The sequence below is a fragment of the Lemur catta genome, chromosome 3 (genome assembly GCF_020740605.2).
Source record: "Lemur catta isolate mLemCat1 chromosome 3, mLemCat1.pri, whole genome shotgun sequence".
In the NCBI taxonomy this organism is placed as follows: Eukaryota; Metazoa; Chordata; class Mammalia; order Primates; family Lemuridae; genus Lemur; species Lemur catta.
The window spans coordinates 86,170,226-86,196,635 of NC_059130.1; the positions used below are offsets into that span (position 1 = coordinate 86,170,226).

At 45.3% G+C, this 26,410-nt stretch overlaps 1 protein-coding gene and 1 non-coding gene across 2 annotated transcripts; both read right to left on the reverse strand.

The window, feature by feature from the left end:
• Nucleotides 1-5,274: 5,274 nt before the first annotated feature.
• On the reverse strand, nt 5,275-5,381 carry LOC123636121. The gene has a single exon (XR_006734333.1). It is a non-coding gene; the product is annotated as a U6 spliceosomal RNA (small nuclear RNA).
• Nucleotides 5,382-11,510: 6,129 nt separating this feature from the next.
• DIO1 (iodothyronine deiodinase 1) lies at nt 11,511-24,396 on the reverse strand. The gene is made up of 4 exons (XM_045547969.1): nt 24,045-24,396; nt 16,608-16,751; nt 14,630-14,829; nt 11,511-12,631 (listed from the first exon to the last, which is right to left on the reverse strand). The coding sequence occupies exons 1-4, from the start codon at nt 24,379-24,381 to the stop codon at nt 12,563-12,565; spliced, it is 750 nt and encodes a 249-aa protein (XP_045403925.1). The 5' UTR covers nt 24,382-24,396; the 3' UTR covers nt 11,511-12,562.
• Between the last annotated feature and the right edge of the window lie 2,014 nt (nt 24,397-26,410).

Sequence of the window (26,410 nt, forward strand, 5' to 3'; positions counted from 1 at the left end):
ATGGGAAGATTTCATTGAGGTCATGGAATCTGAGCTGGGCCTTATAAAACGAGTCATTTTTTTTTCTTTTAATTTTATTCTGATTTTAAAAACCTCAGAGAAGAGTTAGGAAACATAATCTTACTTCCACAGATAACCATAACTGGTTTTATTTTATATTTTTCGATATTTTCGGGAAGGAAGGAACAAGGTAGGACAGATTGGGTAGAAGTAAGACTTCTCTGAATATATCTTACTATATAGATATAGTTTTGACTTTGGGAATATAAATAACTATTATAGCCAAAAATTTATAAAACATCTAAAACAAAGAGTAATACATGAACCTCACTTTATTACAAGTTGGTAAGTTAAACACACAGGAAAAGATCATTGCTTTAAGTGGCATAGTATTTTGTCTATGCAGTGTGTATTAGTTTCTTAGGGCTGCTGTAACAAAGTACCACAAACTTGGTGAATTAAAGAAATGTATTTTCTCACAGTACGAGAGGCTAGAAGTCCCAGGAACCCTGTTGGCAGAGTTGGTTCATACTGGAGGCTCTGAGGGAGAGTCTGTTCCATGCCTTTTCTTAGCTTCTGGTGTTGCAGGCAATCCTTGGCATTCTAATCTTTGCCTCCATTGTCACATGGCATTCTCCCTGAGTGTCTGTGTCTGTATATCTTCTCTTCTTATAAGGATACCAGTCATATTGAATAAAGGGCCCACCCTACTGCAGTATGACCTCATCTTAACTAATTACATCTGCACTGATGCAATGCTATTTCCAATAAGGTCACATTCGCTGGTAGTAGAGATTAGGATTTCAGCATATCTTTTGGGGGACATAAGTCAATGCACAATACAGTCTTAGTGGAATAATGGTTAATTTTATATATCAACTTGGCTGTGCCACAGTGACCAGGTATTTGGTCAGACATTATTCTGGATGTTTCTGTGAGGGTGTTTTGTGGTTGAGATAAATATTTAAATCAGTGGACTTTGAAATTGCTCTTCATAATGTGGGTGGGCCTCATCCAATCAGTTGAAAGCCTTAATAAAACAAAGACTGACCTCCCCTGGATGAGAAGGGATTCTACCAGCAGACGGCCTTCAAATTTGAACTGCAAAATCAGCTCTTCCCTGAGTCTACAGCCTGCCCGCCTGCCAGCCTGCCCTGCAGATTTTGGGCTTGCCAGCCTCCATAATCACATGAGCCAATTCCTTGAAATAAATCCACCCCCTGCCCAATATATGTATACATCCTATTAGTTTCTTTCTCTGGAGAATCCTGACTAATACAGATTTGAGTAAAGACAGGTAAAACTGTAAGGAAATTTTATACTTCATTTAACTAATTATTGGTAGTGATATTATCCTGTATCTTGAAACTATTTTAATATCCTTTATGTTGTAGAATAATGCAAATAAGTTATGTTAATGTGGTCAGGAATCAAGATTATAGTTTATAAGAGATGCAAGTATAAAATCAAAGAAGTTAAGTAAGTTCCTCTCTGGTTTAATTTTAATTGAAGATATCAGTATAAATTTCCTCTCTCTTTTTTAATAATACATATTTTAGCCAGGCACAGTGGCTCACAACTGTAATCGTAGCACTTTGGGAGGCCAAGGCGGGAGATTTGCTTGAAGCCAGAAGTTCAAGACCAACCTGAGCAAGAGCAGGACCCTATCTGTACAAAAAAAATAGAAAAATTAGGTGGGCATAGTGACATGCACCTGTAGTCCCAGCATCTTGGGAGGCTGAGGCAGGAGAATTGCTTGAGCCCAGGACTTTGAGGTTACAGTGAGCTATGATGATACCTCTGCACTCTAGCCCAGGCAACAAAGTGAGACTCTATCTCAAAAAAAAAAAAAAGAAGAAGAAGAAATATTTCTTAAGTTTGTCCACTGGAAAAAATCTAGAAGCAGTGACATCCAAGCATCAGTGAACATATCAGGTACCCAAATTGTGGTCTCTGTGTATCTTTCCCATTAATGGAAGCCAAGGTTGTTTGGAGGAATGATTGATTCCAAATCTGGGACAAGAAATAGACAAGATGAGCCTAGGACATTTTGTTGTGCCAGAAAGTAAAGAGTAATAGATCATATCAAAAGGAATCAGAAGCCAACCTGAAGGCAGTCTTGGCAAAAATGGGGCAATTAGAGCAGGAAAAAAAAAATCCTACAGTTGATTGAAACCTTTTTTTTTTTTTTTGAGACAGAATCTCACTCTGTTGCCCGGGCTAGAGTGAGTCCCGTGGCGTCAGCCTAGCTCACAGCAACCTCAAACTCCTGGGCTCAAGCAATCCTCCTGCCTCAGCCTCCCGAGTAGCTGGGACTACAGGCATGTACCACCATGCCTGGCTAATTTTTTCTATACATATATGTTTTTAGCTGTCTGTATAATTTCTTTTATATTTTTTTAGTAGAGATGGGGTCTCACTCTTACTCAGGCTGGTTTCGAATTCCTGAGCTCAAACTATCCGTCCGCCTCGGCCTCCCAGAGTGCTAGGATTACAGGCGTGAGCCACCGCGCCCGGCCTAAACCATTCTTAATATATTTAAAAATGAATTCATATTGAGATAAGAGAAAGAACACAAAAGAACAAAACAAACAAAACCCTCATTGGACTCCATGGGAAGTGGATGAAACCGTAATTGCAAGGTTAATGGAGAATTTTATAATGCAGGGATCCGGCTATTACCACCAGAATCTACTGATCTACTAAACGTGACTTAACCAGTATATCAGCTTTGCTCTATTACAAATTGCTTCAAAACATACTTGCTTAAAGCAACAATTTCATTTGCTCACAGTTTTGTGGATCTGCTGGCAGTTTTTCTGGTTGTTGCTTTGCTGTCTGTATGGTCAGCTGGCAACTCATGTAATCTGGAGAATCTAAGATGACCTCACCTGCATGCTTTTTGGTTCTCTGGCCAGTTGGTCTAGGTGGCCTCAGCTGGGACTATTCATCTCTGCTCTAAGTTGTTTGTTTCTCCAGCGGTCTAGCTTCTTCAGATGGTAGTCTCAGCATTCTGAAAAGTAGCAAGAAAGGGAAAGCCTCAATGTACAAACACTTCTGGAGCCTCTACTTGCCAGCAGATTTGCTATTGTCCTGTTAACCAAATCATGTCACGTGGCCAAGCCTAGAGTCAGAACAAGCGGGGTCTGCCCAAGGGTGTGTATATAAGGAGGTATAAACAGGTGGGCAGGGGGGAGCTATTACTGCTACAGTCTACTATTAATACAATCAAACACTGTACCCCTCCTGATGTGATACTGTGTGGCACACACAGATCAACCTGTGAAATACTCTTGGCAAAATTAATGAACTGAATCTAATCAAACTCTAGAAATAATTTCCATTTTCAGGAAATTCCAGGGATAGAGGAACAAGTAAAATGATACCACAAGGAAACAAATAGTCTAGTAGTTATTAATGCCTCTCACTAAAATGTCCAGATCTGTGCTTTTCCTGCACATGGTAAGATATACTTCCTGGCCTTCTTTCTTTGGATAGTGGCATGTGACCAGTTGTGGCCAATGAGATGAAGAGTGATTGACTTCTAGGGTGAGCATGTAATTGCCTACATGCGACCCTTTAGAGCTCTTTTCTTCATCTGCCGTGATGACCAACAATGTTTTATGTAGTAACTACTTTATCTATCTGGGTCTGGGAGTGAGACTGATGTTTAAAAGGTGGCAGAGCTCCCATTCAATCCGAGATGGACATATAGAAGGAGTGAGAAATAAAGCTTCATTGTTTTAAGCCCATGAGATTGTGGAATTGCTTGTTATCACAGTATAATCTAGCTTATCCTAATTGATACGAACACAAATCTGGAATGCGGCTCATCCTACAGGACAAGTGACCTGGTTTCTTCAGCAAGTCAGTGGCATAAAAGATATTAATTAAGAGGGTCCATTCTAGATTCAGAGACATAAGAGCCCCTATAACCACATGTCTGTATATGGATCTTGATGCAATCTGATTTGAATAAACAACCTGAAAAAGGGCATTTTAAGAAAATTGAGGAAATTTGCTTGTGGACTGGGTGCTATTGTTCATTTTGCCAGGTGTGATACTGACATTATATGAGAAAATGCCCATGTTTTTTCAGAAATTTGTATGAAACTATGTCTGGCTGAAGTGGCATGATATCTGGGATTTGCTTTAAAATATTTAAGCAGAGATTTTTTTAAATGGAAAAGGGGTTAGTTGAAGCAAATGTGGCAATAAATTACTGAATCTGGGTGATGGATATATGGAGGTTCATTATACTAGTCTTTCTACTTTTATAGTATGCTTAAATTCTTTATAATAAAGAATAAAAATAAATAATGCTACAGAGGACACCCATGTGCATAAGTCTTTGCCCATCTTTCAGATGATTTCCTTAGATGAGATTCCAAGAAGGAAATTAGTCAAAGTTAGGGACAGTTTTAAGGTTCTTGGTACTTCCTGATATATTGCTTACCAAGATTTGCCGCGCAGATTCACTCTTGGAAAGACAGGTTTTAGATACGTGGAGGAGAGTAGGGAAGGCATTTCAAGAGCAACACTGGTGTAAGGAAAGATGTGAAGATGAGTGCTCATTCATAACACATTTGGGGAAAGATGAATAGAAAGCCTGACTAGAGCAAAGAATGAGTCTAAAACTGAACCCTACAGCTGGATCACAGGCCTTTAATGTTTTCAGATATTTTTCCTGTAACACTGGAACCATTTAAGGTTTTTGAGAAGGAATATGACTTAGAGCAATTGTGTTTATGTTCCATAAAATGAAATGCTGAGGATTTTCTTTTCACCAAGTTCCTAAACTGAAATGTCAATAACTCTTTGAATAAGAAACACTGTGTTAAGGCTTGCAGATTTCTGGAAGGGATCTCCAGAGATTACCTGAGTAATCTCTTTGGCACAGGCCTAGTGAGTTATCTTTAAGTCTTTTTTTCTCTGTCTTCTGTGGATGCAGAGAACAAGTGATCAATGTAGTACTTGTGATCCCACTTTATGTATGGCATTTGAAAACAGCAAGCTTTGCCTTCATTTTCCTATGCTTTAAAAAACTCATTTTCACCTTATGAAACCACTCCAGATTTCAGGAAATAAATATGACACGTGGCTTTACCTTTTTGCTTGTTTTGTTTTTCATTGCTGAACCTCATCTTTTTTTTTTATTTCAGTTTATTATGGGGGTACAAAAGTTCAGGTTATATATATTGCCCATGGCCTCCCATCCCCCCGAGTCTGAGCTTCAAGTGTGTCCATTCCCTAGACAATGCACATCACACTCCCAAAAATATGGAACGCTTCACGAATTTGCGTGTCATCCTTGCGCAGGGGCCATGCTAATCTTCTCTGTATTGTTCCAATTTTAGTATATGTGCTGCCGAAGCGAGCACTGAACCTCATCTTTTTAAAGTCTCATTTGTCCTCAGTTGGCGTCCGTTTTCCCCCTCATTTGGCCTTTTCTCCACCTGCCCAGGGACTCCTGACTGTCATTGCACTGTGTGTGCTGTGTGACTTAGGCTTTTGTGTTTGCTGTTTCCTCTGGTATCTGTTTAGCTAGCTGCCTCATTTACTTCAGATTGTTACTCAAAATGTCCTGCTCAGTGAGGCTTTCTCCAGCCTCCCTTATCCAAAGGTATAGTGCCCCTCACCCTTCCAAAAGAAACACATTCCATCTTCCTTTCCTGCTTTATTTTTCTCCTTTCTTGAGTTAGGGACCTGAGGTAGCCAGCCGCCCTGTGTTCTGTGCTTCTGGAGTTCTTATATCTTACTCCTCTTTTCTGACTATCATTAAAAGTCAATTTAAATTTTTCTTCCTTTAATGATATCCCATGCATCCTATGAAAGATGAGGGCAGTCCTGCCTCCTTTCAAGTGTGACTTTCTTGGGCACAGGATACAATTGATTGAATTGTCCTAGGCTCTCACACCTTTATAGGGACAGCCCTGCTCATCACTGCTTCACATGTAATTTTCTTATTTATCATGTATATGTTTACCGTCTCTCTCCCTCACTAGCATGTAAACTCCACAACAGTAGGGAGTTTTGTTGCTTTTGCTCATGATTATATCCTCAGGGCTTAGAATAGTGCCTGGCACACAGATTTTCAATAAATATTTGTTGACTGAATGAATGAACATTGTCCATTTATTTGCATGTCTGTATCTCTTTATACTGTGAAATCCTTGAGGAGCTTTTAATAAAGCTACCCAACAGTATATATACAGTATTTGGGATCACTTACTGTGGGCCAGTGTCGATTACAGTGCCTTGCATAAAGTTAAATGAATCAATATTTATTTAAAGGGATGGATAAAAAAGTAAAAGTCTAATGACCTTTTAACCATGTAACCAATCAAAGGAAAGAACTTTTACAAAAATGAAAATTATTGTGTTTATCATTCACTTATACAGATTCTTTTGAAAGCTTTGAAGTTGTGAGTCCTATCTCAGGAATGCCCCTTTGCAGGTGGGCTTCACCTCCTACGTGATGTTCCAACGGCCCCCTGTGACTTGATCCTGATAGTGAGCCTTCTAAAACTGGTCCCCGACCCCCAGGCCTCACAGTACCAGTACCAGTCCATGGCCTGTTAGGAACCCCTGCAGGAGGTGAGTGAGGAGTGAGCCAGTGAAGGTTCATCTGTATTATAGCTGTTCCCCTTCACTCGCATAACCGCCCGAGCTCTGCCTCCTGTCAGATCAGTGGTGGCATTAGATTCTCATAGGAGTGTGAACCCTACTGTAAACTGCGCATGTGAGGGATCAAGGTTGCGCACTCCTTGTGAGAATCTAATGCCTGATGATCTGAGGTGGAGCTGAGGCGGTGATGCTAGCGCTAGGCACTGGCTGCAAATACAGATTATCATTAGCAGAGAGGTTTGACTGCACAATAAATGTAATGTGCTTGAATCATCCCGAAACCATCCCCCCACCCCAGTTCATGGAAAAATTGTCTTCCATGAAACTGGTCCCTAGTGCCAAAAAGGCTGGGGACTGCTGTTCTAAAAGATAGTGTGTGGCAGTGTACAAAGTTTTAAACATGCATATAGTCTTTGACACAAATTCTATTTCTAGAAATATATCTTAATGATATCATTAGATAACAGACAAATGGACAAAGATTCATAGCAATGCTGTTTATAAGATAAGAAATCCCAGGCTGGGCACAGTGGCTCATGCCTGAAATCCCAGCACTTTGAGAGGCTGAGGCAGGAGGATCGCTTGAGCCTAAGAGTTGGAGACCAGCGTGGGCAACATATTGAGACCCCATCACTACAAAAAATAAAAATAGCTGGGCATGGTGGTGCAGACCTGTAGTCCCAGGTACTCAGGAGGCCAAGGCAGGAGGATCGCTTGAGCCAAGGAGTTTCAGGAGTTTGAGCTATGATGACTCCATTGCACTCTAGCCCAGCCGACAGAATGAGACCTGGTCTCAAAAAAAAAAAAAAAAAAAGAAAACTGGAAACTGCTATACATCCATCCATACATTAGAAAGTATGATATATACAGATAGCATATATCATACTTTTTAATGGGATATGAATTATATATAAATATAGAATGGATATTTCTGGTTAGAGATGGTGAAGTAAAGGGATTTTTACTCCATCCTCTTTCTCAAAACTCATTATTCACAACAAAAAGAATTAGGAAAGAAAAAATGTAAAGGTAATAGTTATAACCTCTAACATCAAACTGGGACACATACTCACTAAGTACTGTGAAGTCAGGATCTTGGTGAAGAAAGAAGTTGAGAACTGGCATATGCTCTGCGAAAGCTAGATACTTTCCTAAACCTGTCATAGTTAGGAAAGGCTTATCCAGAAATCCTTTGATTAGATTGAATAGGGCTGCAAGTAGCTTCAAGAGGATGGAGAATGCCCCACAGAGGCTCAAGCTTGATAACAGAATGGCAGGGAAGATGGAGCTGGAGGGGAAACCAGGCAAGACACACCCAGGGGGACTGCCGGAGGTAGAGCATGGTGAAGGAAGGCACCTTAGCTCAGGATGCCGTAGCAAAATGCTACAGACTGGGTGGCTTAAACAGCAGACATTTATGTCCTCACAGCTCTGGAGGCTGGAAGTCCAAGCTCAGCGTGCTAGCATGGTCAGTTTCTGGTGAGGGCTCCCTTCCTACTTTGGAGGTAGCTGCCATCCTGCTGAGTACTCACATGACCTCTTCCTTGTGTGTGTTCACGCAGAGAGACAGCTCTCTTGTGTCTCTTCTTAAGTGACACTATTTCTATCCTATCAAGGCTCCACCCTTATGACCTCATTTAACCTTAATTACCTCTGTATAGGTCCTATCTCCTAATACAGTGCCATTGAGGGTTAAGGCTTTGACATATGAATTTTGGGGGATGGGGGCACAATCCAGTCCATAGCAGAAGGTGAGAAGACAACCAAAGCAGACAGAGTATGACTGAAGGGGATTTCTGTGAGCCCTATCACAAAGGAAGTAATAGACTTAATAAGAGGATATTTAAGACAACTAGTCTAAATGAAATTTGCAGATTGCTCCAGCTGACTCTTCATCCTATACTATGTTTCAGCAAATAAGAAGCCCCATTAAGGAAGACTAGTCATCAGAAAAGACCCAGAAGGGGAATGCTTTAGGTCAGGTTCTCTAGGAACAGAGCCTAAGACAGGAATTCTTATAAGAGTGATTTATTGAGGAAGCACTTTCAGGAAAAACCTCTAAGGAAGTGAGGGAAGCAAGGTAAGGCAGATGGAAAAGTAAACCAAAGATGTGGCTTCAGCCTGATCCCAGAGGAGCTCTGGAACATGAATGACACCAGAGAGGTACATTGCCCCACCTTGCAGCAAGGGACCAGGACTTTTGTACTCTCAAACCCATCAGTCATTGGCCATGGGCCATATTCAGGTGGAGGACATAATCTCTCGGCCATTTCTGGGTAGGACAGCTCCTGTCATGAGGGCTATTCTCAGGCCAAGGTACATCTGTGAGCACTTGGCAGGCAACACTGGCAGCAGCTGGCAGATGAGTACAATGGCTCAGTGACAGGCGTCTGGGCAGAGCACCAACAACTACTAGAGCAGCAATTCTCACAGTGTGGTTCCTCATACAGCAGCATCAGCCTCATCTGAGAACTTGTTAGTAATGCAAATCCCCTCTCTCAGTCCAGGTCCTTTGAATCAGAAACCCTGGGGGTGGGACCCAAGAATTTGTGTTTTAACAAGCCTTCCAGGTGATCTTGTTGCATGCCAAAGTTTGTGAACCACTGTAGTAGAGGGGCCTATGACTAAAATTGCAAAACAAAAGGATGGGGTGGGGGAAAATGCAGAAAAATAAGGCAGATAGAGAACATTTGTTGTAAGAGAAATTATGCAAATAATATACCAAGTTGAGACCCATAGCGAGTTATCTCTCAAAAAGACAAAAAGAGCTCAAAGAAGAGACTCAAAGAAAAAGTTATAAGACAGAAGATGAAAGTGAGTTGGCAGAGCTAAGAAATGAAAGAGAAAAAACTTTTTCAGAGGTGAAAGCCACATAAGAAACAAAGAAATGACGATGATGATCTCAACTGTAGCCCTCCGAGTTGATCAGGGAAACTGAAATCACTCTAGATATTTAAAGCAGAAATGGAAATAATTAGGGGACTTGGCTGCAAAATGTTGAAAAGGCTGGAAAAGCAAATGGAATATGCAACGTAACCCTGAGCTGGAGCCCATCAGCCACACTCACTGTTGACCTTTGGAGGCACCATCACTGGTTCTGAACAGAAACCACCCAGCCGCCATGGCTGGTGATTCTGAAGCTGCTACCTGCAGTGAGCACAGTCACCTGCAATCCCTACAGTCAGAAGTGGGAAGCCTGGGCAAAAGCGAGACCTCATCTTTACAAACAATTAAAAAATTAGCTGGGCATGGTGGTGCACACCTGTAGTCCCAGCTATGTGGGAGGCTGAGGCAAGAGGATCGCTTGAGTCCAGGAGTTGGAGGTTGCAGTGAGCTATGATGACACCACTGCACTCTAGCCAGTGCAAGATCCTGTCTCAAAAAAAACAAAAAGAGGGAAAGACGGCTTATCCCTTCAAACTACCTTGTCCACAAATCTCTGAGGTGAAACACAAGAATATGAAGCTCATATCCTTCAGGCTTCAAGACAACAGACTGGTAGTCACAAACATGTAAAACTTCAGGGAAGCCGGGCACAGTGGCTCACGCCTGTAATCCTAGCACTCTGGGAGGCCGAGGTGGGTGGATCGCTCGAGGTCAGGAGTTCGAGACCAGCCTGAGCAAGAGTGAGACCCCGTCTCTACTAAAAATAGAAAGAAATTATCTGGCCAACTAAAAACTATATATATACAAAAAATTAGCCGGGCATGGTGGCACATGCCTGTAGTCCCAGCTACTGGGGAGGCTGAGGCAGTAGGATCGCTTAAGCCCAGGAGTTTGAGGTTGCTGTGAACTAGGCTGATGCCACGGCACTCACTCCAGCCTGGGCAACAGAGCGAGACCCTGTCTCAAAAAAAAAAAAAAAAAACTTCAGGGAATACAGGATTCATGTGCCCTTGACACAACTAGTGGAGACTTTCAGTGATCTGTCTGTTTGGCAGATTAGGTATCCTGAAATCCTTCCTCAATCACCTGACAATGCTGGATGAAATATTTTAATACACCTTTTTATTTTATTTATTTATTATTTATTTATTTATTTTTGAGACAGAGTTTCACTCTGTTGTCCAAGCTAGAGTTTCATGGTGTCAGCCTAGCTCAGAGCAACCTCTAACTCCTGGGCACAAGTGATCCTCCTGCCTCAGCCTCCCGAGTAGCTGGGACTACAGGCATGTGCCACCATGCCTGGCTAATATTTTTTCTATATATTTTTAGTTGTCCAGCTAATTTCTTTATATTTTTTTAGTAGAGACTGGGTCTCACTCTTGCTCAGGGTGGTCTCGAACTCCTGAAATCAAATGATCCGCCCACCTCGGCCTCCCAGAGTGCTAGGATTATAGACGTGAGCCACCATGCCTGGCCTGGATTTGAATCTTGACATGTTATTTGCTAGTTCTGAGAACTTATGCAAGTTACTTAACTCCCTGAGCCTTGATTTTTCTCGTCTTTAAAATGGGGATAATCTCTTTGGGATATAGAGAGATTCAATGAGATAATATATCCAAAGTACCTGTGTCTGGTAGATGATTAATAATCACTATTTTTAAAAGAGGAAAATAATAATACTGACATTGTAACAACTAAAGCAGACCCCAAAGCAATGTGTTTTCATGCCAGCAAAATGTCTCCAAGTCTGTGGGGAATCATGTTATGAAGGTAGTTTAATTCCAATGTGAAAAATTATCTCCCTCCAGCAAGAGTTCACAAGATAGAACCACATTTGACATGTAAGACATAGAAACTGAGTCTTCTTCCCATCAAATGGGGTCCTTTCAGGTTATGGTATTTTTGCTGATCAGATTACACTGGGCTATAATAAAAGACATGGGTGACACAAATTGGAAAAGAAAATGTAAAAATCACAGTCAAGCCATCCAAAATATCCTGATATATTTTAATAATTCTGTATTAGCTTGCTGCATCTTATAACATTTTCTTGCAAATCAAGTCACAGCTGTGTGTACTTTAGGCTGTGGCCGTCATAAACAAATATGAAAAGAAGCAGAGTTAAAACAGATGAAAACCAATGCTTATCCATTAGTCTGATGTAATCTAACACAAACGACCATTAGGAGACTTGCAAAGACATCAGAGAAACAGAATTTCAGATATGAGCTTCTGCATAACTGAATGACAGCTTGGCTGGTGCCTGCTGTCTGGTTTGATCAAGGCTGTAACGCTTTTGGGAAGCCAATCCGTCCCTCTAGACGACTCGGTTGCTAAGTGAGGATAGTGGAAGAATCCATAATACAGAGAGCCAGATTTCTGTGAAATATACTCAAGATGGCAAAGTGAGTACTCTCCTCTTCCCTGGTAGAATTAGAGATGTGTTACCATGGAAACACACCCATCACCACCACCGACTGGTTTAAATCTTTTGGCAAGGAAAGGATTATTGTCTTCTCTCGTTTCTACTCCCTCCTCTTCCAATTCCTCATCTCTTCCTCATAGCTGGAATTATTCTCATACTTGGTTCTAAAAACCAAGTTAGTGTCCTAAATGAACAATTCTATAAATGCAAATTTGGTAAAATGAATTCACCTACTTGAAGGGATACCATATTGAACTACTTGGTGTGAGAGTAGCTGGAGAGAGAAACCATGCCCGTGGAGTGCAACTGCTCCCTCACTCGAAGACAGTGTGCAGTGAACGTGGTCTCCACAGTGGGAGCAGTGTGAAGTTACACATTCTGTAGCAGCTCACTTGCCTAAACAGCTTAAGTTTTACTTCATTTGTTGATTATAACAATTTGTCCTGGTTGAGAGTGGTGACCTATACTCCCTAGCTGGGAGTTGTTTGCCTGGATCAGAAAAATCTGCGCTAGTAATTTAGCTGGGAACACAGGCCAAAGGTAAAAAGCCAGTTGGGTTGTGGGGAGAGCCAAGCCTTGAGAAGTCCTCTCGTTGGTCACCTAGAATTGGGGGATCTGTCCAGATTAATTGTCGAGCTTTTCCAGGACAGCACGAACTTCCTCTGGATGGTAGTTCCAAGGGCCGGGTTTACCCTGCAAGAGAAATGAATCAGATACTCCCAGATTTCCAACTTGCAAGGAGTACGTGGGTCTGGAGCTTAATTGCAAAATCTGAGCAAATGACATTTATGTGGGAGTCACCAATACGGCGAAGTCAGTGGCAGATGCAACCGTGAGGTAGAAGTGATCACCCAGGGAGAGGGTGTAGAGTCGTACCAACAGTTAACAGGAAGAATGGACAGGGAAGGTGGAGAAAACTACAGGAGGCAAAGTGACAGAGTTTCAGGCAGAGAAAGGAGTCTATACAGATAAGCTTTTCTTCCCTAATCAGACCTTCAGACCGGCCGGATCTTCTTCTCCAGGCCTCATGTCAAGTTCTACCCACTCTACATCCGAACCACCTCCACCTTTTCAGTGCCACTGCCCTACATCAGCCTCTTCATCCCCTGTGCTCAGCCCCTGCTCCCCACAGTCCCTTCCTCACCCAGTAGCAGGTGAACTAAGTACGGAGCTGATGATGCCTCTCCCCTGCCCACAACCCTTCAGGGGCTCTTCTTTGCCCTGAGATGAAGGCCAAGCTCCTTGGTCCAGAATGAGACCCCTATAACCCAAATGCCCCCAATTCTCTATTCACACTCTGCCCTAATATGCCTCAGTGCCTTCGTCCACTCTCTTCCCTGTATTTGTAACGGTTCTCATCCACCACGCTCACTGGCTGACTCCTTATCCCGCCAGTCCCAAGCAATGCTACCTCCTCTGAGAAGCCTGTCCTTCCCCAGAGGCTGGAAAACTTAGTCTGAGAGCCAAATCAGTTCCGATGCCTCACACTCTTTCTTTACATATTGCCTGTGGCTGCTTTTGAACTATAACAGCAGAATTGAATTGTGACAGGGGTTATTTGGCCCGCAAAGTTGAAAATATTCGAAAATCTGGCCTTTTATAAAAAAAGTATGCTGACCCTTGCTCTGGAGTCTCCCAGCACTTGGGATATTGTAATACTCTTGCACAGGATATGAGTCTTCCTTGTCCCCTAGACTGTGAGTACATTGAAGTAAGGTGTGGGTCATTTTCAATTCATTTTTGTCTTTCCAGGAGTTGCACAGGGCCCAGCCCTCTAGGGACTCAGTGCCCAGCTTATGGCAATCATGGCGTCTTAGAACCATGTCTCAGGAAACAGGAAAGGAAGAAGGACCTGAATTCTTAAACTGTGACCCCTGGCACCTTGGGGATTCATTTGCAAGCTGTTGCTTATTTGCCTGAATAAGTAGGGCTGGCTTGACCTGTGGGCAGAGCAGCATCCACGTGGTTGGTTTCATCTGTTCTCCAAGGCTTGAAATCCCTGAGTAGCCATAAACCTTAATGTCCACCCTCTCAAGGGAGGCCCACAGTGTCTAAGGCGTCAGAGGCTGTACCTCCCTCCCCTGGTCAGGCTGGAAGTCTCGAGGGGAAGCAATCCCCAGAAAGGAGGACCCGTTTCTGTCCCACATCCCTGCCTCACCTGTGCTGCTCCGAACCACAGGGCTCACTCTCTCTGGGCTTCCTACACCCCCTCACCCCGCACTCACCCACTCCTACTCAGGCCTGCCTCAGAGAGGAGCAGCTTCAGACCCTCCCACTGGGGCCCATCCCATGGGGGATTTAGATTTAAAATCCGAGAGTTGGCCAGTGCGACCTTGGGCAAGTCAATTCCCCTCTCTGAGCATTGTTTATAAAATGAGAACAACATTCTCTCTCTCAGCTTAAAACCAAACCAGGGCTGGGCCAGTCACTTGGGTTCAGAAGGCAGCCAGGAGGATGCAGCTCCAGCGCAAATGCCAGGGACTGTCTCGTGCATTATTTCTTCCCCTGTGAGGTGGGGACCAGCATCCCCATTTTACAGAAGAGGAAACTGAAGCTCCAAGAGGTAAAAGGACTCGCCCATGGTCGCATGACTGGTAAATGGCTGATCTGCTTGATATAAAGCCCTCTCTTTGTCCTTACCCTCCCTGGGCCCCTTTGCCCTCCCTAGGCCGCCTATCCCGGGGGCACCACCTTGTAGAGGATCCTGCCCTCCTGGAGTACGTAGAGCCTCTCGGGCAGCGCCGCATAGCGCTGGCTGCTCTGGTTCTCCATCGTGTCCACCACCACAGGGCACTGGGGGCTCCTGGCCAGCAGCATGTGGGCTGCCCACAGGCGGTCCTGGAGGTTCCGGTGCTTCCTGATGTCCACGTTGTTCTTAAAAGCCCAGCCATCTACAAGAGAAAGGCCAGGCACCAAGCCCTCAGCATGGCACACACTTCCTGCAGACTACATACCCCTCACTTTTAACTGAGGTTCTCAGACAGAGGAGCTCTTGGCCATGATTTGGCCCATTTCCTATTATGGCTGAATGTGCGAGGTCACATAGGAAGCTAGCATGGATCCAGAGCTGAAGCCTGGTGCTCCTAGATGCCAGACCTCTGCTCTCCGACGTGAAACAGCTCAATGAAGCAGCACTCTGAGATCTTTAATGTGCACACAAATCACTTGGGGACCTCATGAAAGGAAGATTCTGATTCAGTCTGTGCAGGGTGGCACTGAGAGTCTAGCTCCCAGGACACCAAGACTGCTGGTGCCTGGACCATACTTTGAGAGGTCACTGGGTCTAGACCAGTGGTTCTCGAAGTGTGTGGTCCCCAGACCAGAGGCATCAGCATCACCTGGAAGCTTGTTAGTAATGCACATTCTCAGACCCCACCTTAGACTGACCAGGAATGGGGCCCATTACTTTGTGTTTTAACAGCCTTCCAGATGATTCTAATGGATGCCAAGTCTAAGAGCCACTGCTCTAGAGTTTAGACAGTTTCCCTCCTAATTTTTCTTTACCACAGTGTTCTTTGCAAAATGCAAATCTGACCATGTCACTCTCCTGCTTAGATCTTTCTTGGTGGCTCCCTGTTGCCCTCAGGATAAATCCTAAACTCCTCGGTGTGGTCTACCAGGCCTTTAGTGACCCGGCTTCTGCCCATCTCTCTAGCCTGCCTCCAGCTCTTTGCTCCGGCCAGGTGTGTGAAATATTTGGATCCCTTGACCCACTGGGTGACAATGACAAATCAGATAGCATCTCTCCCATCTGTGAGAACATGATACTTATCCCACTTGGCCACACAAGCCTTCTTGCCTTTTTCAGTCTCTATCTTTGAGACTTGGACCAAACTCATGAGTTCAAGCCCCATGACGGTCAGGAAGATGGAGAGGTGTCTGACCATTTCATAAAGGTCAAGGAGCTTAGGCCAAGGTGTGCAAGTTTTAGGGAAGGACATTTCTGCTCACTGGAGAGAGGACTTTCTCATGAACAGGACTGTCTAGCAAAGGAACAAGATTTCCTGTGAAGTAAGGAAGGTGGGTGACCACCAGTTAGGGGCCGTAGAAAGGATTTTTACCCCAGGTAAAAGTCGGCCTAGAGAAGTGGTTCTCTAAGTGTGGTCCCTGGACCAGTAGTGTCAGCATCACCTGGAACTCGTGAGAAATGCAAATTCTTGGGCACTGTCCCAGATCCACTCAACTCTGGGGTGTGGTCCAGCAGTCTGTTTTAACATGCCCTCCAGGGGCTTCTGATGCTCACTAAAGCTTGGGAACTACTGACCAAGATGAACAATAATATCCCTTTGAGTCTTGGGATGTCATATAATAGCTATATAGCAGTCATTTCACTTGTGACATTTCAGGTCTAAATTCCTTGTAACAGTCTCTCTCCCTTGATTTCCCTGTTTATCCATTCAGAATGTTAGAATTCTCTCCTAGCCAGACCCCGTCACTCCAAGTTTTCCACTCTCTGTGTGCCCTGGTTGAAAGCACAGACTGGAGTTAGCCAGTGGTGGGTAAAGCTAGTACAAGGTCTGGGAGATGGTAGGTGCTCAGTAAATAGCGGCTCTTCTCCCCTCTCCTCCTCTTCCTCCCTCCACATCCCCAACCTCGTGCTGGGCCTTGGGGGAAGGGGAAAAAGATAAGTGAGGATGGGAAGAGGCAGAGGCAGAGAATCTCTCTGTACCTGATGCATGTGCTTCTTCAATGTAAATGATGAGAAAATCTGCTATGGAACTAAAGTCTTCAACAAGTCTCTTAAATTGGTCAAATTTGAAAAGAAACGAAGGTCAGGTGCAACTCCCAAAATTCAGCACCAGTGGCCTGTTGCCTAAAACAGAAATAGAAACATCACAAACCAAGAATGTACACAGAGCTTTCTTTTGCAAGCACCATTTTCACTCCGGTGTTCAATTCTGTTACTTTTGTTGCACCTCCAGGATGGGTCCTGGGCACAGTCGGGGTCTAAAGCCCAGACAGCATGACTCAGCAGGGGCTGGAGCTGGTTTACTCCTTTCTAAAATGAGAGGTTTTTGTTAGGTGGTCTCAGTGGACCACCTGCAGTTGCTGCACAGTAGTTTACTATAAAGAAGAGGAGCCCCTCTCGTGCAGCTTACAAGGCAGGCTTGCATCCACTCTCCTGTGACGTGATTTGTAACACTGCAAGGCAGGTGATTTTTTTCTGCATTTTATAGATGAAGAAACTGAGGTTTATAGACTTGCTCCAGGTCACACAGCAGGTCAGTGGTGGAGTTAAAATGAACACTGTGGCTTCTGGACTCTCAGTTCAGTGTTCTTTCTGTTCGTAGCGCCTCAGTTTCCTCATCTGCAAGGGGGCATAATAATAATACTTTATAGCATTGTTGTAAGATTATTATGAGGATTAAGTAAGTTAATACAGTAAGGGCTTTAAACTGGTGCCTGGCCCACTGCTCAATAAACGTCAGCTGTTCTATTAGCTTTTATGTCCTCCCAGAGCTATGAAGGAGGGAGGCGGCGAAGGCGGTTCCACGAGGGAGTGAGGGGTGGAGCAGCACTAGCTGCACAATATGCTGGGCCTGCTGCAAAATGACAATGCAGGGCTACTTGTTCAAAAAAATGGAAAAGTGCTGTTAAATGTATTAAATCTAAAGATGTTTCTTATCTTCTGCCGTCTTTCTCTTGACCTGGCATGGTGGTTTTTAGTTGCTATTTAATGTCATACTCCCCTGGCACAGGGATATTCCAGGGCGAGTGTAGACCCTCATAGTCACCCAGCAGCCCGGAGACTCCGTGCACATGTGCTTTCCTCTCCCTTCCGCCACCCAACCAACACTCCATGTCCCAGCCTGGAGCACAGAAGTTGAGCCAGACATTTCCCCCCTTCCCCCCTGCCCACCACCCCAACCACAGGGTATCGCAACCTCTGCTCAGGGACATGCTAGGTACCTTAATGGGGGAGGAGGTGGGCAAGAGACTTCTCCTGCCAAGTCACCCCCAGTCTCTTGCCACATTGTACCATGACACTGCCAGCCTGGGATGGAGAAAGCCACCTCCATGCCCTGCCATGAGACACTGGGGGATGCTGACAGCTGACCCGCACCTTCCTCATGCCTGTGTCCAGGCCCTCTCTGGAGCCAGAAGGCGGCAGCAGTCACTGGGTGGGAGCAGGAAGAAGGCGCACCTGGGAATGGAAGAGTGGGCCTTGGAGAACATGTCCCTGGGGTGACAGGGAGGCTGTGGAAGACAGAAGGTTGTGTGAGCCAAGGCTCTAAGTCCTCAGGGCATGCTCCATTGTCCCATAGGGCTTCACTTACAAAATGTAGAATCAGAGATAAAATTATTAAGAATTTCAAGACAGCTACTGCAGAACATTAAACCCCAAGCATGAAGCCCTTCTGAGTATGGGACCCAGTGTCATTCACCGGTCATATGCCCACGAAGCCAGCCCTCGTGGAAGCCTTCTGTAACTCCTCCAGCCTAGACGGAGGGCAATTCTGGGGAGCTGCCAGCACCCTGTGGGTTCTTATGGCCAGAGCCAATCCTTACCACACATCTACTGGAGCACGACTGGTGCTGCCACTGTGACATGGCCTGTGTAAGTGTCCACACACACCCCCCCCCCCCCCCCCCCCCGCTACTCATTGTCCCTTGAGGGCAGGGCCTGTTCCTCATTCATCCCCGACACTGAGCACACTCTCATCGTATATACGACCATTTATTCTGCGCTCATCATGTGCACAGCTCCCTGCCACACACTGGGGATTCTGCAGAGAGCAAGACCAGCGCTCTCTGCCTGCAGTTTGAGATCTGTTTAATGGGGAGATAGGAAAAAACACGGAAATGCATAAATGAAGTAATTTCAAACGGTGATAAATGTTACAAAAGAGACTATAAAGGAGCGACCTGCTTTAGATAGGTGGGTCAGGGAAGGCCTCTGAGGAACTGCCATTTAACCTGTGACATGAAGAACAGGAAAACCAGCCCTGGGCAAAGGGAGAAGGGCCTTCCAGGCAAAGGGACTGATGTACAAAGTCCCCAAGGAGGGATAGAGCTTGGTGTGTTCAGGGCCCTGCAAGAACCCAGGCAGGATCCAGGCAAGGGGAGCAATAGGAGAGGTGGTCACAGAGTCAGGAAGGGGCCAGAGCAGGCAGGCTCCATAAACCCTGGTGAAGAATTTGGATTTTATTCTATGTACAATGGGATGTCATGGAGATAAAACAAGGGTGGTGGATATTTGTTACAGCTTTTTTTTTTTTTAATTTTTTTCTCTTTTTTTTTAGTAGAGCCAGGGTCTCGCTCTTGCTCCCAGGCTAGTCTCAAACTCCTGACTTCAAGCAATCCTCCCCCCTCAGCCACCCAGAATGCTAGGATTACAGATGTGAGCCACCACGCCCAGCCTTGTTACAGCTTTTCATTTGTTTGTTTTTTAGAGACTGGGTCTCGCTGTGTTGCCCAGATTGGAGTGCAGTGGCTATTCACAGGCACGATCATTGCACACTACAGCAGTTTGGGTGCCCAGCTCCTAACCCTCCTTCCTACTTGGAATTTCCTATTTTGTATTCCACTGATGGGAGTGTGTGCTTACCTTGCTCTGTGGGACACAGAGGGGCCAGGTTTGCTCTCTGTCCCTAGCAGCTGGGCTGATTGTACCCTCCCACATGGAGCTTTGATTCTGGAGTCACTGAGATGGTAGAACTCACCCCCAGCCCAGCAGTGGTGCCCCATCAGGGATGGTCATGGGTTCCCATCGCAACTACAATGTCAGCAGGATCCAAGCCCAACTACTGATGCTAAAAGACAGTCCAGACCTAGGGCTTCAGCAGGTATTGATTCTGGGAAGTGCCCAGTATCTTTCCAATACATTCCTTTATGTATGTATGTGTGTATGTGATCAAGAAAGCCAGAGTGAGTTTCTGTTGCTTATAAGCCAGAGCCCCGACTGCTACAGTAGGGCTCTGTAATTACCAGGTTTACGCTTGGAGGTCACTCTGGCTGCTCTGTGGAGAAAGGACCGAGAGTGAGCATGGACATGGGGGAGAAGCAGCTGGGGGCATTGGGAAGTCCACAGGAGAGGTAATGGGAGCCTGGGCTAGTTGGAGAAGGGGAGTGGGTAGAATTGACAAGGTTTGCTGATAGATGGGGAGTAGAGGGCATCTTAACTTGCTTGTGGTTTATTTGGTTAGTTATACCCTATCGTTGTTCTGCAAAGGATTTGACCCAGCTTATGTATATAATAAAATATTAAATAGAAATTATTTAAAAATCATGCCGTCTGGGAGGTGTAGAACAGGAGGAAAAAATGGAACACCCACATTCCTTGAGGTCTCGTGCATTTGTTATAACTGAGCTATATATTTGACTCTGAGTTTCCTGGTGGCCAAGTAAAAGGAGAAACAAAGTCGGTTATATATTCCTCATTTTTCAGTGTATGAGGAGAAACAGGCCAGTTTTTTCTCTGGACAAGCAAAGCTCTCCTTGTCCTGGGCTCACACTTCATTTCGTAAGAGGCCTACGGAGCCATTGACTGGGCCTCCGCCCCTGGGGCTTGATTGCACAATGATTCCTCACCCACGTGACAGGAAGGCCCAGGCCTCAGGAGGGATGCCCAGAGGTCAGTCATGGCCAGTGGACAGCCATTGGCCTCCAGTGACCCCAGGGAGTCACTCTTTAGATAAGAATCCAAAAGACTTAGGGTCATGACCAGCTCTAAATATCATCTGTCTGAAATTTTGTTTCTAACTGGGAAAAAAATTCAACACTCATTGACTAGGACCCTGGAAGAGACAGAGCCATTTGTTTAATTATTTATGTGTGCTTGGGTACAGTGACCAGTATTTGGACAAAGTTTAAACTTTAGTTTCCTGCTTTCCTAGTAGCAGAGAGAGGAAAGATGGGTGCACGGGGGTGTCTGTGCCAAGGGCTGGCACCCTGCCCATGTCCACAGGCCACAGTGCAGAGAACACCATTTCAAGAATTGGGCAAGGACTGTCAAGTCCAACTCTTTTATATCAATGAGCAAACATCTGTGTAGTACAGCTAGGCTTGAACCCACCTTTCATGACTCCCAGGCCAACAAATTACCCCATGCCCGGCTCTCTCAGCGGAGAAATCCCATTTATAGTTACTAGATAACACTTTGTGAGTATAGTTGGAGACCTGTTAGAAGATTTTAAATGGGGCTAAAATAAAGCCAGTTTCAGATTAACTCTCAAGTATCCAGAATATAAATCATCCAGAACTTGCCTTCTGCCACGACATGTCATTAATCAATGTTTGGCTCTGTGTGTGTGTCCAAGGTATGTATCTTGGACATGTATGTCTGTGTATGTGTACATGGACATGCAGAAGTTGGGAGGCAGCTGAGAATTTCTCTGAGCTCCTATTATCTATCTTATCCAATAACAGAAAGGCACTAGCTGAGAGTCAGAATGTACAAGTTCTAGTCTGGCTCTTCTAAGATCTCCCTGTATGATCCTGAGCAAATTATTTACCTCTCTGGGCCTTTGCATCTGAAAAATGAAGCAGTTGCTTTAGATTATCTGTAAAGTATCTTGGAGGTTTCCCAGTCTCTGGCTCTAAAGTGAGTTCAGAGTTTATACCCAAAGCATGTAACAGAGCTTTTTAGTGGCCCGGTAGGTTTCCAAAGCAATTGCAGGATGTCTTTCTAATAAGCAGAACTGATCATGTTAAACCCCTGCTTGAAAACCCTTCCAGAACTGCCCAGTACCCTCAGGATAAAGTCTACCGCCACAGGTAAGACACATAAGTCCCCCCCACCAAGCGCTGGTCCCTGATGATGTCTTCAGCCTCATCTTTCACCCCTTCCTGCCTCTTGTACCCCACTTCTGCCAAACTGAATGATGCTTCTCTGCGTCTCAGACCTCTGCTGCTCCTCCCTTCTGTCCTTTCCTGCTCCCCAAGCTCCTCTTCCTCACCTGCCCCGAGGCTCCACTGCCCCTAGCCAGTTAGCTCACCATCCTTTCCTCCAGATGCCTTCCCTTGGCCAGCTTCCTTGCCCCACCCTGTGACAGGGTCCCTTCCCCCACGACTCCCTGCTTCCCTCTCTCACCACACTGTCTCTCGCTCTGGGTTATAAGGCTGTCCAGGGCAGAGGCCAGTAGTGTTTATTTCTGTCTCGCCAGTACCTATGATTTCAGGGGACTCTAGGTCAATGTCTAGGTCAAAACTCTATTTTGTAAATAGAGTTTTCTTTTGCCTCAGTCTCCTCCTCTCACCATCTTTCAGTCTCAGCTGCAGCAGCAGGAAGCCAAGAAAAATTGAACAGTCGGTAAAATGTAAACTGGCCCACTGAAAGTGGGCAGTTACAGGACACAGTAAATTCTGTGAATTGGTGATGAGGCAATTTGGCTTTCAGGGAACTCTTCCGGTGATCGACATTCCGCAAATTGGCCTGGTTCTGTCGTAGTGCAGGGCACGCAGCAGACACGTGGTGAGTTAGCTGTTAGTCTCGTTGCTCTTGTTATCAGTAGTAACTTAGTGAATGTTTGTTGAATAAATCCAGGTCATTTGTGCACCGTGGTTTAAAATCATAGAAAGAAAGAAGGAAGGAAGGAGACAGAAAAGAAAAGAAAAAAAGAAAAGTCTTGCCTTTCCCTCTGCTTGAAACACTCTTCCCTTTTTCCTTATCAAGCTACAGAGATCTTATTCTTCAAAGCCTAGTTCCAAAGCTACCTCCTCCAGGAAACCTTCCAAAGTCTTGCAGGCAAAAGTCATACTTTTAAAATTTTTTTTCCAAAGACAGAGCCTCACTCTGTTGTCTGAGAGTGCAGTGGCATCATCATAGCTCACAGCATCCTCAAACTCCTGGGCTCAAGTGATCCTCCTGCCTCAGCCTCCCGAGTAGCTGGGACTACAGGTGTTCACCACCATGCTCGGCTAATTTTTCTACATATATTTTTAGCTGTCCATATAATTTCTTTCTATTTTTAGTAGAGACGGGGTCTCACTCTTGCTCAGGCTGGTCTCAAACTCCTGACCTCAAGCAATCCTCTCACCCTAGCCTCCCATAGTGCCAGGATTACAGGCATGAGCCACTGCATCCAGCCAAGTTTTTAAGCTTCGGGGCTTCTCAGATCCTTTCAGATGCTCATGTGCACTATAAATTTCCAGGAACAGGATACAGAATGAAGGGTTTCTCCGACTACTTTGGCCAGGGAACTCTACATAATAAAGTATATGTAGTATATCTGTAGGACTTGGGTTCCAAAGAACATGCTTTGAAAAACACTAGATTAACCAACTGCCTCAGGTGCCTCTCTACCTGCTGTGTCTGGCCACTGGGCTAAGCATGTCCCTCTCCTGAGGTGCCCCGTTGGGCAGAGAGATAAGGCTTGTGCTTAGGTAGCCAGGTACTGGCTAAGAAGAAGCACTGTCCGAGTTGGGTTGGAAAAGAGGGCAAGAGGGAGAGAAGGAAGTCCTGGCAGGAAGAGAAGCTACGAGAACAAAAAGAGAAAACTGAGTGAAGTCTTTAAGGTCCCAGATAGATGGAACTGGTTTGCTGGGGGGGGTGGGGGAGGGGTGAGAGAGGAGAGGCAGTGCAACTGAGCAACTACCACGTGCCAGCACAAGGCATGATGCAACAGTGGGTTAGAATGACAGTCCCCACCTGCACAGAGTTTGCAGGCTAAGTAGGACGGCTAGATGTTAATCAAATACCCCCACATAATTATAAACCGTGGCAGGGGTAATAAAGAAAAGTTTAGGATGTAAATCAAGCATGTAAGGGGGTAACCTAGTCTGGGGAGCTGGGGTTGGCTTCTCACAAGAGGTGTCATTGAGCAGAAGCCTGAAGGGTGAACAGGCATTACCCAGGCACAGAGGTGAGCAAAGAGCATGCCAGGGAGATCAGACTGCACGGTAAGAGCAGTATTCGAGGCACGAAAGACCAGAGAGGAGGGTTTGTGATTTGAATGCCTGGGAAGGTGGGGATGCCACTCAGAGAAACAGAATCCACAAGAATTCCTAGTTTCAGGAAACAGGAAGAGGACACCAAGCCCCAACAGGAGCAGCTGGAGTAGTAGAAGAATTTGGGACTTTCCAACCGACCTCTCCAGCCCACCTCTCCAGCCCCCTCTACCACCACTATTTCAAGTACCCCTCAAGCATGTAGCAGCCTCCTGACCTTGCATGAAGTCCCAAATGTTGCACCTCTGTCCTGAGAGGTGGACCACCGGGCAGTTTGGGGCGAGACCCCCTCGCTCAGTCATGTCCTCCAGTTGCTGCCAACGGACCTTCAGGACAAACCAGAAATACTGGGTGCTGAAGAAGGTCGGGACCCAGTTGTCATGGGTGAAGTGGGGGTTCTTGGCCATCCCAGTCTGCTGGCCTAGGGACAGGATGTGCTGCGTGACTCTCTCTGGAAACAGTGTCAGTAGCACTTTGCCCACAGCCACATGCACGGCCACCTGCAAGAGTACCCAGAGCCTCTTCAGCCACAGCCTGGGCCAGGGCAGCCCCATCTTGGCACAGCCAGACCCGGCTCTGAGGCCAATGTGCAGAGAGGCAGCAGCCAGGCAACACTGGGCGGAGCTGAGCAAAGGTGCAGGGTGGGAGTAGCCAGCCCCAGGCAAGAGGAAGGTGCCAGGACAGAAGGTGCTTGCCTTTCTGTCAATAAAATGGAAAATTCCAAACCAGGTGCACAAAGGTCTGTCCTAGTCATTACCCAATTCAGATTCTTTGCCTTAGCTTTTAAGAGATTCGTGGGTTGGGAGATTCCAGATCTTAAATTCTCCCTCTGATTAATTTTTAAAAACAAATACTTAAAAGATCACTCTTAAAGAGACCCTGTTAAAGGATCTATTGCAAGTGAATAAGTTCTGATGTTAATTATTCTTTTAATAATATAAATCGTTCTTTCACTAATGAAAGATATTTTTCCCACTTGCAGCTTTCAGCTGGGGGTTGAATATTTCTAGAGGCAGAGCCCTCCCCAGAGGATGTGGATCTGGAAGCTCCCAGGGCAGAGAAAGAGCTGGAGCCATCTCTGGTGAAATCTGGGGTCTGCAACTCCCCTTAGCTGGGACTGGAGTGATAAATAAAATACTCTCTGCTCTCATGCAGGGGATAGTCTAGTGCAGGGAAGAGACAAGTAAACAGAAAATTACCGTTGAGTATATTAAGTACCGTGATGGAAGATGTGCGTGGGTCTGGGAGCTAATTTTAGAGAGGTCAAGAGGATTTCCCCGAGGAAGTGATGTCTGTGCTGAAACCAGAGAGACAGCAGGCAGTTGGCCAGGCCAAGTGGGGACAGTGATCCCGTGGAAGGAACCACATGGCCAAATGCCTAGAAGCCAGAGATGGCATGGCTCACTGGGGACGCTGAAAAAAGAATCATAGGCGATCAGAGTTGGGAAGTGTTTTAAAACACATTGAAAACCATTTTTTAAAAAAAAAAAAAAACAGGGAAACTGAAGCCCAGAGAGGGGAAGTGGCCTGACTAAAGCTGGTTCAGGTATTAAGTAATCTCTAAGGTATTAGATGACAAAGCTTTAAGTTTACCCCTCTCTGAGGCATTTACATGCCTCATTATCGTACTCTCTGTGGGTCAGTAAGGACTCAGAGGGAAGGGCAGGATGACATGAAAGCTGGCTGCCACTTCCAAACATGGGTCAGCCTTGGCTATGGTGTCCAGTAGCCTCTACCACATTAACTTTATTTAGGAAGGAAAAAAACAGCTCCACCAGATGCTCGGCTTCTGAGCCTGTCACTGCAAATGCCCCACGTTGTGCCCTCAAAGCACAGCACCTGCCTCTTCAGGCAATAACACCCCTCACGTGTGCAGAGCTTTTTTTGCTATGTACAAAGTACTCCTACGTCTCTGAAATCACTTGGGTTTTTGATTTTTTACTCACCTTTATTTTTTAGAGTATTTTTAGGGTCACAGCAAAATTGAGCAAAAAGTATAGGGAGTGCTTCCTGGCCCCCTGCTCCTCACTGCCTCCCCCACGATCAACATCCTGCACCCGAGTGGTACACTGTTGCAATCTATGAACCTACCAGGGCACGTCATTATCACCTAAAGTCCATAGTTTACATTAGGATTCATTCTTTTTTTGGTTTCTCCCTTAAACAATAGGAATTTATTGCTCACAGTTCTGGAGACTGGAAGTCCCAGATCAAAGTGCCAGCAGAGTTGGTGTCTAGTCAGAACTTTCTTCGTGGGTTGCCAGCTTCTTGCTGTGGCTTCACACTCACATCATCATCCTCAGTGCACGTGAGTGGAGAGGGAAAGAGAGCACATTCACTAGGATTCTCTCTTGGCGTTGTACATTCTCTGGATCTGGACAAATGTATTGACCTGTGTCTGTCATTATAGTATTATCCAGAATAGTTTCACCGCCCTAAAATTCCTGTGTGTTCTGCCGATTCATCCCCACCCCCAACCTTTGTCTACTGGCAACCACTGGTCCTTTTACTGTCTCCATAGTTTTGCCTTTTCCAGAGCGTCATATAGTTGGAATCATACAATATGTAGCCTTCTCAAATTGG